The 12,348-nt window shown below is 40.7% G+C and overlaps 2 protein-coding genes across 3 annotated transcripts in view; one reads left to right on the forward strand and one right to left on the reverse strand.

Moving 5' to 3' along the window:
- Positions 1-3,939, reverse strand: part of LOC138051720 (uro-adherence factor A-like) — a 17,604-nt gene extending 13,665 nt beyond the window's left edge. For both annotated transcript variants that reach the window (XM_068897978.1, XM_068897977.1), the window contains exons 1-3: positions 3,741-3,939; positions 2,009-2,091; positions 1-757 (exon numbers count right to left, since the gene is read on the reverse strand). The exon at positions 1-757 is cut by the window's left edge and continues 677 nt beyond it. In XM_068897978.1, the coding sequence (XP_068754079.1) occupies positions 1-757; positions 2,009-2,069 (818 nt within the window). In that variant the 5' untranslated portion in view covers positions 2,070-2,091; positions 3,741-3,939. The remainder of the gene's footprint in view (positions 758-2,008; positions 2,092-3,740) is intronic.
- A 969-nt stretch (positions 3,940-4,908) lies between these two features.
- On the forward strand, positions 4,909-9,835 carry LOC138050323 (steroid 17-alpha-hydroxylase/17,20 lyase-like). Its single transcript, XM_068896676.1, has 3 exons — positions 4,909-5,800; positions 7,311-7,468; positions 8,362-9,835. The coding sequence occupies exons 1-3, from the start codon at positions 5,589-5,591 to the stop codon at positions 9,594-9,596; spliced, it is 1,605 nt and encodes a 534-aa protein (XP_068752777.1). The 5' UTR covers positions 4,909-5,588; the 3' UTR covers positions 9,597-9,835.
- Positions 9,836-12,348: the final 2,513 nt, after the last annotated feature.

Raw genomic sequence — 12,348 nt, forward strand, 5'->3', positions numbered from 1 at the left:
ACCAAGTTCTCTTTAGTTGTAAGTCTTTTTTGTTCAAGAACGCTTTTTGTTTCTCTTCTGCTTTTATGTTCCACTGTTCCGTTTAATTCTTTTTGCGCTGCTTCATTTATTCTCTTCAAGGCTTCTTCAGGATTTTCTCCGCTCGCTGAGCTTCCCTCTTCTTGAAAAAACTTTGGTAGTTTATCATCTTCCTCTTCTATTTCCGGTAAAGCTGTGACACCGGAACCGGACATCTCCGTTGCCTCGCTGGAATTTTCCGGCTCTCCTGGCGTAAGAGAGCTGATCGCTTTCAATGCAGCTATAAGACTATTCAGTGAATTTACGCTCATACTTCGCTTTTCATTTCGCTTTGCCAAAGCTTCTGATAATCTGGATTTAGGGCCCCATAATCCAAATCCAGATGCTGAACTACTTTCCAATTGTTCTCCTGAGCCGGAAGAATTCTCTGGGAGTGACATGCTTTCGTCTTCGCCGGAGCTTCTTTTACGGATTCTGAATCGAAATCTCTCAGACCGTCCCGCAGTAATGTCATTATCCTCACGTGCTGAGCGGGACGATCGTGCCTCCATTTTGCTTTTATAACCCTCTTGTGGTTCATTTTCGGTATCTTCTCGCGCGAAGAAGCGTCTTTTGTGGCGTAGTTCAGTTTCTTTTTCCTCCAGTAATCTGCGTACTTTCCGAACAAGCTCTGCATCTTGTTCATTTCCTGTTTCTCTTTTTCTCTTCACGCGAACAAGTTCCCTGTCAACTGGAAGACCTATCAGATAATGACATCCAAAACAGGAAGAAGAAGTTAACTGCATAATTAAGACCATCTGGAAAAAGAATACTATAATTATGTATATGTAATCACATGATTTCGAGTTCAATTTGGAATTCCTTTTTTTAAGACGAACAAAACTGGACGAGCCCTTGGGGTGATTGCAATTTGCAGTTTGAAAGAATTTATGTCGGAGTGTGTATTTATTCCAAATTGCACGAGAAAAATGATGGGATTACTTGTTAATAATAGACACTGGTAAAACACCGAGACTGTCGTAGTTAAGCAGAAGAAACGCACGAGTATCACGCGATCTTGCAAAAGTCACAGTAGGGCAAGGTAAATCCGTGATTTCTATGGATATTCATGTCTTAACTGTAAGTTTTAAAGGATAAATCTCATGAACTGCGCATGTGCTGGCCGAAGCTCAAAACTTAAAAAATTCTGCAGAATATTTCAAGATTGTCCCGACTAAACCAAAGTGGCGGATGCAAGTGGCGGAGGCGGCCACGGAGGTAAACTAATGAGCTCTGGTCGCAAAAAAACGATTTCTGACCTGAAACAGTACAAAAGAGAGTGGTTTTCCCTCGTGCCGCAATTACAATTGTCTCCGCACAATTAATTCTGGCCTTTGCATGGACATCCTCTCTTGCTATTTCCTTTGCGCTTCGTGCTGCACGAGCTCTTACAACTACATCCATGTGATCTTTCCTAAATGATAAGAGTTTGATTTTGCAGTTCTAGGTGTCAAAATAAAGAAATCGAGGACATTCCATGCAAAACATTCCCACTTACCGAAGAATCCATCATGGCGGCCTTGATAAACAAGAGCGCTTTGAGGGCGATTTCCCGAGCATGCGCAACTCATGAGACTGCCTCTTTAAGTACGTTATATCGCTACCATTTTCCAAATTCCCTCTTTTATAATGTTGTCTGTTGTGGAACAGCTCATGTAAAATAGTACAGGACCCATGTATACAGTTTCGAGTTGTCCCTACGTTATTGGTCACAACTCTCCCCACAGAGTAAGTTGCGCTCTTTGAATAAGGCCATTCGCTTTTTTGCCAATACCATAATGCAGCTTTTTTTTTTTGGGTGGGGGGGGGGGGGGGGTTTGTTTGCATTAAAACAATGGATATCCAGTTCAAGCATGATACAGTTCCAAAAGTAAAGAGAGTATTGTGTTTAGGTAAAGAAACCCCCAAAACGTATTGCATTATGGGATGACAGAAATAGCGAAATACTCACCTAAAAGTCCCTGGATGCACATGACCAAAACGAGCAGTCCATGTACTGTGGTTATTTGCATGATCTCAAAATCTGTGTGATTCCTTGAATTGGATGAAGAAATGACTTTAATTGCTGACTTTTTTCTACATATGACCGCCCACTAGCGGGCAACAGGTAAGTAGAGGCAGGCAAGAGTGCACGAAGGTCGCCTTAGCTTACAGATTATATAAGTGTATTAATTAATTTAAGGCTTGGTGAATCTAATTATTATGCATATTTTTATTTGATAGGGAAGCATTTGTCCAATGTCCATGAAACTTAGCAGAAAGTTTTTTTACTGGTGTTGTTATTAATTTGCCCAAATATTTTGCATCGCACTTTGGTCGCGTGACCCTAAAACAACTTATAACGTGTATATCCTTTACTCAAAAATGGGGAACATTTATAATCGAAACTTTTGAATACGTTTGGTATTAACACGTTTAGTACAACTGTGCCTACCGAATGCCGCCTTTTAATGTGGTACTCCGTATTTACCTATTAAGATATTTGGATGTTTATCATGTCAAGTGACCTATTTTCTCAATTGTTCATTCCTCTTAAGGGCCCTTAGAAGGGGTCATCGAATAACCAAGAAACAAGAGAGATATCATGTGGCTGAATGTTCCAAATCATTGAGTAAAAAATATAACTGTTATAGGTCGATTTCGTGTCACGTGACAAGAATGTGGTATGGAACATTTTGGAAAAGTTATAACAATACCGATAACTAACTGCCTGTCAAGTTTCATAGGCCCTGGATCAATGCTTTCCCTTTAAATAAAAATATGTATAATAATTAAGCTGGTCAAGCCTTAATACACTTGAGTAGTTCCAAATCGAATCCAATCGGAATTTTATGACTGCCATAATTTCGAGCCCCATCTATTGCTATTATTCGTTTATTATTATTATTATTATTATTATTATTGACGTTTTTTTTTTTCACGAAGAGCGGCTTTACTTACTGATGATAAAAACAAGCAAATATAAAACGATGCGAACTTCCGTGAAACAGAAGCAATTTTAAATTTCTCTTATGCGCGATTCACTTTATTTCACACAAACAACTTGAAAGGTGTAAAAAATTGCGCCAGTTGCCGGACTTCATGAAGAAAATTCGACAAAACCTCCAATAAACAGTAAAGTACTCATACAAAATAAAAGTTTTCCGGTAGTTTGTCCTTTCGTTTTAGTTGAGAGTTTGACTATTTTTTGTTTATCAGACTTCTGCCTCCCCTGTGGATAATCACCTGACAGACAATTTTAGCTGATCTCAAACTCAGTTATTAAAACAATGCCTTTTTATTAACTTTACTTAGTGCGGTATTTCGATGTCCACCATCGAAATTACGATTTATCTTTGTATATTTCGTTAGGTCAATTTTCCGGTGTTTTTAAAATGGGACAAAATATGATACGAGAAATTCCTCTATAACTTTGTAAATAACAAAAAAAAAAAAAAAAAGAAGAAAACATAACAACCAGTTACGGTATTCACCATCTGACCGTAGAGAATCAAAACATGTTATAATTATTAAGTCCTCCTTTTACTGTAGATAATACAGCAATAAAACCACATTTCGTTATATCCCCCATTATTGCACTTCAAAAACGAAAGCTACTTTCAAGTCACACATCATAGTTATTTGAAATGTTTTTAACCACGAAAACACATGGCGAATCACGAAATCGCTTCCTTGTTTCTTACCTTTGATTCAAAGGCGACGTGGGTAGTTGAGTTTTAAATCGATTTCATGTCACTCCCAGCACAGGCTATCCATGTTAACAGTCTTTGCTTTGAAGTAATATTGCCATAAAAATCCCGTGAACCTCCTCCGTTTTTAATATCTCTGTTATAAATATATTTGACAAAAAACTCTCGTCGACTAGTTCGTGGTGAGGCTTTCAATTCGCAGCTGCTCGTGGAATATGAATAAGTAATAAGCTGCGCTTAAATCTTTGGTACCTGTTTTTAAAAGCATCTTACTCAAGATTGCGTTGAGTTACAATTTTTAAGAAAGCTCGCTTTCCAAGCAAAGTCCAAAGCCGTTCTCTTTATTTTTGCCAACCTGAACAGTTCATTCTCGTTCCTTGCCCGAAGGAGACAACAGCGGGAACTTCACGCACTACTCTTTTTGCCTGTATGTGGGTTCTTTAACGTTCCACGGAGTTTATGAACACAAAGGAGTTGTGAAACGGGACCTTCGCTTAACCGAAAGTAAAACCACTGAAATTAAAGCTAAAATTAAGAAATTTAATTAAAAGTTAAAGTAATGGCTTCACTTTCTTCTCAGCTATCTTAAAACCCCGCGTGTTGGTCCGTCATGGGTGCGAGCCTGCGAACTCCAACGTCGTAGTCCAGTAGCATGTCCTGGTCGATCATCATACGCCACGATGAAACTATATTAATTAAGTTCTAAGTTATCTCTTTCTTGATCCACGAAAAAAAATCCATGGGCTACAAAATCACGTTATGATGCGCGCAACAAATTTGCATGATATATACTTTGAACTGCGATGGTTGGTGTTAGAAAGATCATCGGTGAAATAGGCAGTTATGCAGTTGCGACAGAAGCCTAAAAAAAGTCTTTTTTAGTAGCAGTACTGCATAAGTTGACAAATCGACTCCTCTTTGGCACAGACGAGTTACCTCATAAAAACGGGACAACAATTTTTCTTGAAATTTTACGTAGTGCTTTTAACTTTCTGCTCTTTTCAAATGACAAAAAAGCAGCACTGTGATCGCTTTGCAAGTCTCAGTATTGTGCCACTAAACAACTATACATGTATATTGCACTGTAGGTGCATTGTCTTGAACAGGTCCACTATTGATCTTGCTCTGTAGTCTATTTGTCGGAGGATGTCATTTTATTTACATACTAAATAAAATTTCAAAATACTGCAATAAGAACGCGATCCACACTGTACACTACTCGTGACAAGGTCAGGCAAGAATTAAATCTGTGACCTTTGGGGAAAAAGTTGGCTAAACATAGGACAGAGTGTAGGCTGAGTGAAGACTTTCGTTTACCATATATTGCTGTATTGCTGGTGTAGCCTTACAAGTTGCCTGGGACCTCAACTCTACGCTATTCACACAAGAGAAAATGATCGCACACGCATTCCAAGCTGCGGTCTATAATTGATGGAATTATTTGAGCCAAACCACAAATCCTAAGGAAGCGTGTTGATCATATTATTTTGTTAGACGTGACCGCGTTGAAGGGAGTATAGTGACGTTTGGGTGGCACAAGAAATTGAGGCGAACAAAATCCCTGGCCAAACCTGCGATTAAACCTGCAATTCTTTAGAACCTTGTATGCGAGTGTACAACTGCAGAGCTGAATCGTGTGATTTTTATTTTTCGTCCAATGAGATTTTACCGCGTGAGCTCTCGCATGTTGGCGAATTGGCAAACTGATCGTGCGTGGAAAGCAATCCTACGTGACACTGTGACTCAGCATTTGCGTGATAGTAACCGTAATAACCTTTGTTTAATGGTGGGCACATTGCATCACTAATTTTGATATCAGTCCGTCTCGGTGCACCGTGGACGATGGCTTTGTTTCTGCTAACTGAAATATGCAATTTACTCAGCCTTGGAAGTATCATTTTGGTATTGCTGCTTTTTTTCCTTCTGCATTATGTGAAAGTGTTGTACGAATTCAGAGACATGCCTCCGGGGCCACGTTTGAGTTGCCTGCCCATTGTGGGCAATATCCTATCTCTTAAGACGAAAGTTGACAAGATGGCCGAAACCTTCGAAAGGTGAGTGAGGTCCAAGAGGTCGAATAGACGTTTTACAGAGTTGTCTCGTTAGATCGTCGGCGTTTATTTAACCGAAGCGTTTCCACAAGGAAACCCTCCAAACAACTCTAATGATTAGCACAACATGTACAGTGCAATATTGATGGGACCTATTTGTTGATGGTCTTATAAAGTTACTTCTCTTCTTTTTACCCTTAGTTTCTAAAGGGATGTCAAAACAAGAAAAATATATACTTATTAGATTTAGCCAAGCCTAAAGCAGAGCCCCTGTCTCTAACAGCAGTAAACAAACAAGCCTTGCAAACAATGACCAACAATTTTAATCAAAAACTTAAGCTGAAATTACATGCACAATATTCTCTTTCACAACATTTTCCGTTTGACTGCATGACAGTCTTTATTTCCTCTCTCTTCTGTTCAGAACAATAGCAAAATACTTTACTAATTAAAAAGTCAACCTAAAGCGTAGTAAATTTGCTTACTCGACTGCAATTTAACAGTCAAACAAAGCAGCTCACAACTGGACATATATTTCACACAAAAAAGCCTATAAAAGTGATTGTTGAAATGTGCAAACGTTTTCAGGCCTTCTTCGCTTTTTTAGCTAGTTTTACAAAATATCTGAGGCAGCGAGGCATATATTAAGAAGGAAAACATTACCTGAAAACTAACCGTTGTAAATAAGTGTTATGTCTCTCGCTCTATTTCTCTCTGCTTTTAAGGCCTGCCAAACAAGAGCGAGAGTTGTCGAGAATTGAAACTCTCGCTCTCGTTTGGCCAGGAACTCTCATCCACTTTCGGCTACTCTCATCGACTCTCGGGAGCTCTCATCGAATTTGAACCTGTTTCGTTTGGCCGATCACGAGAGTTTGAACGAAAATTTTGCGCTCAGCAGATGGGCAGCAGATACCGTCTTTTTTCCATCGGGCTCAGATAAAAAAAGGAAAAGAAAGCAATATGACGTCGGATTCGGGGACAAAGAGCAACACCAAGGCTGAATATACCGGCTGGCTAGTCGCTATATTTAGCTATATTTACGTCAAAATAGGGGATTTACGGTAGTCATTTGTTATCACATGTAATGACCGTTGCGGACATTAAATTCGAACGCACACCACTAATCTTTGATCATATCTAGTTTAAATAGTTACATGACCGATGAAAAATTAATTGAAGAGAAAGGAAAGATATTTTTGTATCCATCCATCCATCTGTCTATCTAATTTCAAATGTCGTCTTATGCACATGTATATGTACGCATAACTTATGAAAAAACAAATTAAGGGAAATTCCGCCGAGAACATCACGAAGGTTGAAATGGGGAAAAAAAACTTTTAAAACAAAACTTACAAGCTAAGAGGTCTATTGCTACCAGTCCCTAACGAGCAATTTCCTATTTTGCTTCCGCCCTGTCGCTCTGGTGTGTGAGGAAGAAGTCTTTTTATTATTTCCGACCAATAACTTCATTTTCTGGACATCTTTCGGTTATTCTAATTATTTTGTTTTGTAGTCTGAGCAAATACTACGGCGGCGACTTTTCTTTGAAACTTGGAAGCTTCAAGTTCCTGATGGTGTCAACGCCTGAAGCTGTAAAGGAGGTGCTACTGATAAAGTCTGTTGCATACGCTGGAAGACCACAAACACGTGCTTATTACGACTTTTCATTAGGTACGTTGAAAAAAAAAGTTTTCAAAAAATCCCTAGAGCGAATTCCGATTTCTCCAATTGGGAAGCTAGCTCTTGATACGCTCCAGATAATTTTGTTTTTGCACAGTTTTTCATCTTAACTCGAGCGCTCATTGGTTTTAGAGTAAAACAAAATAGGTTTACTGAGTTCCTTTTAGACAAAAAATTGAAAAAGTTCACTGCACTTATCTGGACATTTAAGATTCGACCCCAATGCTTTACCAACTGAGCTGTTAAGCCATGCACTCAGTTGCAAACAGGTCAGTTTGTTGGGCTCATGTGTTCCCGTAAAATGACTCGATTCATGAAATATTCATTCAAAGAGTAATTACGTTTTTCAAAACAGCCCGCAGTTACACTGTATATAAATCTTTCTTTATTTAAGAAACGATCACGAGAAGGGAGACTAGTGTACAACAATTTTGAGAATTTTGTCAAACATAACTCGCACTTATTAATTTCAAATTTTTGTGATAAGATTGGGCGATTTCCTCCTATACAAATGCTGATGTTACAGTTGGGGGATACCATACTCTGAACTAGATAATGCGTTACTTGGCTTCGCAATGATATTTCGGGGTTTTACGCCCAGCTATATAGCTTCGTAACCGTCTGCTGTTGCGGAGAAGGAACTTTGCTCCACACTGCCTCTCTCCACCCAAGTGTCTTTTTTGGCATTAGCGGCATACTATTGAGGGTAACCCTGAGATGGACAAGCATCCCCTCCTAGGTAGTGGGGGGGGGGGGGGAGGGGTGAAGGGGCAATACTGTCAGTAGCTTCAAGCTAAATCGGAATAATCTCCCGATGTTTGAGAATTAGCGGTGTGACCGCGCCCTTGCCTTTGTCAATGTGTAGTCTTTTTTTTTCATCCTAGGTTGCAAGGACCTTGCTTTTGCTGAGTATGGTCCTACGTGGAAGTTTTACCGTAAACTTTTCACGACTGCACTGCGTCAGTATCTTTCCAACATTCCTCTAATAGAAAGCCGAATCACATGCCAAGCTGAAAAACTGATACGATTCATGGAAGACCAAAGAGGAGAACTTTTCGATCCCGCTGATCACCTGATGAAAGCTGTGGCTAATGTCATTTGCGGGATTACTTTTAAAGGTGGCTCCGATACTCAAAGTCCAGACTTGGACAGGATGCTGAAGCTAAACGCGGCCTTCATAGCAAATGTCGATGATTTACAAAAAATTTTAATTTTGGATTTTTTCCCCTGGGTGCGTTATTTGCCAACAAGGATCTACGAACGTTGGATGGAGCCCGTCCGAGAAATACACGAAATAATTCGAAAACGATTAAAGCAAACGAAAGAAAATTTTGATCCCACAGAACCAGTTGAAGATTTCACTTCAGCTATCCTTTGTGCCCAACGCGACTTTGAAGCAGAGTGCAAATCGGAGGAGGAAAAGGCCGATCTTTTTTCCGAAGATCGTTTCGTTACAACCATTCATGATATGTTTTCTGCCGGTTATGAAACCACGAGCACAGCATTGAGATTCGTGGTAGCTTTCATGGTAACGTACCCGAAATACCAAGAAGATATTCAGCGCGAAATAGATGACGTACTTGGCGACAGACGACCGAAACTGAATGACCGATCCGATCTCCCCCTTGTCCAGGCAGCAATCTTTGAGTCACTAAGGGTTGGTAACATAGTTCCATTAGCTGTACCTCATGTAACCATTGAAAATACAACGCTTCGTGGGTACCGTGTTCCTAAGGGCACTATCGTGTTTCCCAACACAGAGGCGGTTCACATGGATCCTAGATGCTGGGAAAATCCAACCATATTCAACCCCTACCGCCATATTGATGAGAATGGAAAGCTAGTGGCAAACCCTGATAACTTCTTTCCCTTTGGTGGTGGGCGCCGTGTCTGTGCTGGAGAAGCCCTGGCCAAAATTGAGCTCTTCCTTTTCACCTCGGTTTTGTTTCAACACTTCACTTTTGTTGCTGAGGAAGGCTATCAGGTTCAGATGAAGGGAGCCACAGCACAGTTTCCTGTTCGTTTCAAGATACGCGCAATTAAGCGAAAGCATAGAGGAAATGACCTGATCGTCTTTTATCCCGAGACTTTCATAAACGAGGCAAGTTGCAAGGGATGACTATTTCCTGTTGAAAACTTAATTGAATCGACAACTGTTAGAGTTAGAAGATGCGTTTCCACTTGCGAAAAATATAAATTTCGATCACCTGTACGTTTTGCCCAATAACTTAATTGTAAAGTGTATGTTTTATTTTTTTCGGGCAGAATGAAGAACCGCTGATTTTTGTGTCGCTGCGAAATAAACTTTCGTAATCGATAACTTGGTTTTCAGACCGGAGAAAGGGAAAAGCGGCCGCGTTTGTCATCGTACTTTTCCTTTTGGAAGGAAAACTACTTTGTTGTCGACTTTTTGTTTTTTTCTCTATTTTTAGTCATTATCTTGATTCACACACGCGATGTTTCGCACTAGAGAACTTTTTGTTATTAACAGCTAAAAAGTTACCGATAACCACTTGCTTCGTCTGTGGAGGCCCTTAATGGGGTTGTATAGCAGCCTATGTGAAGCCGTACCCTCCTTCCTACCGTTTTTCTTTCGACGGGAGGGTACGGCTAGAAGTAGGCTATCACTTTTTAAGCGAGTTATCGCTTTTTGGTTAGAGGAAAACCAAAAAGCGATAACTCGCTTAAAAAGCTTCGGATCGAGCTAAGAAGCGGATGACAATAGAAAAGACAACAAGGCATTGAGGTAAGTCATTTTTATTGCAAAAATATCAAAATTTAGGCTAAAATGCCGATTACTGTTTTCCCCCATACAAACCTTCATAAATTCAAACCGTTGTAACACAAAACCTCGATATACTGCTTGGCGAGAGTAACGTTTCGTGTAATCAAACTCGGTCGTTACGTAATAGTAGATGTCGGCGGTAAATATGTCACGTTTCACGTGCTGAACGTTCGCATAAAGATTAAACAAAATAATAGCTACTCGCAACGTGAGCTAGGACCGCCTGTGCTTTAAATTTTGGGTTTTTTGAAAGAAGATAACTCACCAGGTATTTATTGCTTTGCTTCAATTCGAAGCTACTTCCGCTTTTCGTTAACCGCTCGTGCCTTTATACTTTATAAATTTATTATGAATCTTTTAAGACTTCTTTTTTCGTTTCTGTCATTGAAAAGGCCCCGTGAACACGTATTCAGATATTTTTGAATCGTCAACCTTTTTTTGCGGATTTGCCTTCCGTCCACACGTATCCGAAATGGGAATTTTTAATCCGCTGTCCAGCGGGCAAAGTTTTAAATACGCAAAGAATCTGGAAATCGTGTGGACGTCTGTGGACGTTACAAACTCAGATCCAGTGTTTACTGCCTAAATATTCAACATGGATGCTGAAAGAAATGCTATTGCTTTTCAATCTTGTCCCCAGACTCCGATTTTCTTTTGGTCAGCATCAAGAACACGGAGTCTGGCCACTTCCAATCATGGAAGTCTGCAAATCCAATAGATCTTCACTTCGACTGCGCATAAAGTGGAAGTGGCCAGAGTCCGTGTCCTTGGTGCGAACTTTAGGGGGAAAACCACATTGATCGCTTTCCTGTGGACAACTTGCACGCCTTAGGGCGCATGCTCTGTTAACAATAGTCACAGAGAAGTCCTGGATACTAGAACGCACCTGGATATGTGGACGGGCAAATTCGATTTAAATACGTTACGTGTGGACGTGAAAATGTTTTAATCTGCAGAGAAAAAGTTGCGAATTCAAAAATATCCGGATACGTGTCCACCAGTCCTTAAAAGCAGATCTAGCGACCATTATGAATTTTTTTAGTCGCTTAATTTTCACATAAAGCTTAACACTTATTCCAACGTATTCCATAGGCATAAGCTATGATGATATCAGCGGACAGAAACGTATAATCGTATTTATGTCATCCCCTAGCTAATTCTTCAGGTTACAGTCTGCATGAAATTGGGTACGAACGTGACTATTTTGGTTCCGAACGTGACTATTTTCACTCCTATTTTCACCATAAAAATTGAGCTTGTGTCACTCCTGAACCCTTGGTCTCATCGGGAAACCTTACACCTCGTGCCTCGGATCTTTACTGAGGTATTTAAGGTCTCTTGCGCTTTTTTCGGGGCTTTTCAATCTAATTCGCCAACGCGGCAAATCAGTTGGTTCTCGGATTTTTTCATTGTCGGCGCCGAAGATGAATGGCTGCCCTGCAGTAACCTCCCATTCAAGATTTAGCAGCGTTTCAAGACGCTCCACGGCTGGATGAGAATGCTCCGCCTCCGGTACCAGCCATTCAACAGCCTGGTCAGCCTGCCACAGATGTTCCACGAACTGAACGAAGTACTTTTTTGCATTTGACCCCCATTGGTATTTGGAAGTTCACTAGCCTGGGACTTTTCGTTGTTTCGTTTCGCTCTTTTTCGCCCTCATATGCCTCTACTACGTGTTCTCTATCTTTGAAGAAGTGTGAGCGAGTAGCCGAGTGCCGGCAAAGAAAATATCGGACCAGTAGCTGTGTGCTGGCTAGCCTGCGTAGCAAGCGTTTCCGTCGGGTTTTCGCGCAAATTTCGATATTTTGGCCGCGCGAAAATTGGGGCAAGAGCAAAAAAAGAAAGAGGGGCGAGGGGGAGAGGAGAAAAAGAAACGCCAATCAGAGACCCCGTTCGTGGGCGAACGGGAGTTTTCAAAATCGAGGGGTTTGTCCGCAAGCGTTTCCTTCTCCTCTCCTCCCCTTCCACCACCCTTTTTTTTGCGCTCGCCCTATTCTCGCGCGGCCGAAAAAAGAGTTCGCTCCTCGCCCGCTGGAAACGCTTGCTATGCAGGGTATGTGTTGGCAAGCCTGAAACATACGACCAG

Source organism: Montipora capricornis, chromosome 6 (genome assembly GCF_036669925.1).
Source record: "Montipora capricornis isolate CH-2021 chromosome 6, ASM3666992v2, whole genome shotgun sequence".
Classification (NCBI taxonomy): domain Eukaryota; kingdom Metazoa; phylum Cnidaria; class Anthozoa; order Scleractinia; family Acroporidae; genus Montipora; species Montipora capricornis.

Coding starts and splice junctions, on each gene's coding strand:
- LOC138050323 (XM_068896676.1), top strand. CDS start 5,589: ATGGCTTTGTTTCTGCTAACTGAAATATGCAATTTACTCAGCCTTGGA. Junction 5,801..7,310: donor ATGGCCGAAACCTTCGAAAG/GTGAGTGAGGTC, acceptor TTTGTTTTGTAG/TCTGAGCAAATACTACGGCG. Junction 7,469..8,361: donor TTATTACGACTTTTCATTAG/GTACGTTGAAAA, acceptor TTTTCATCCTAG/GTTGCAAGGACCTTGCTTTT.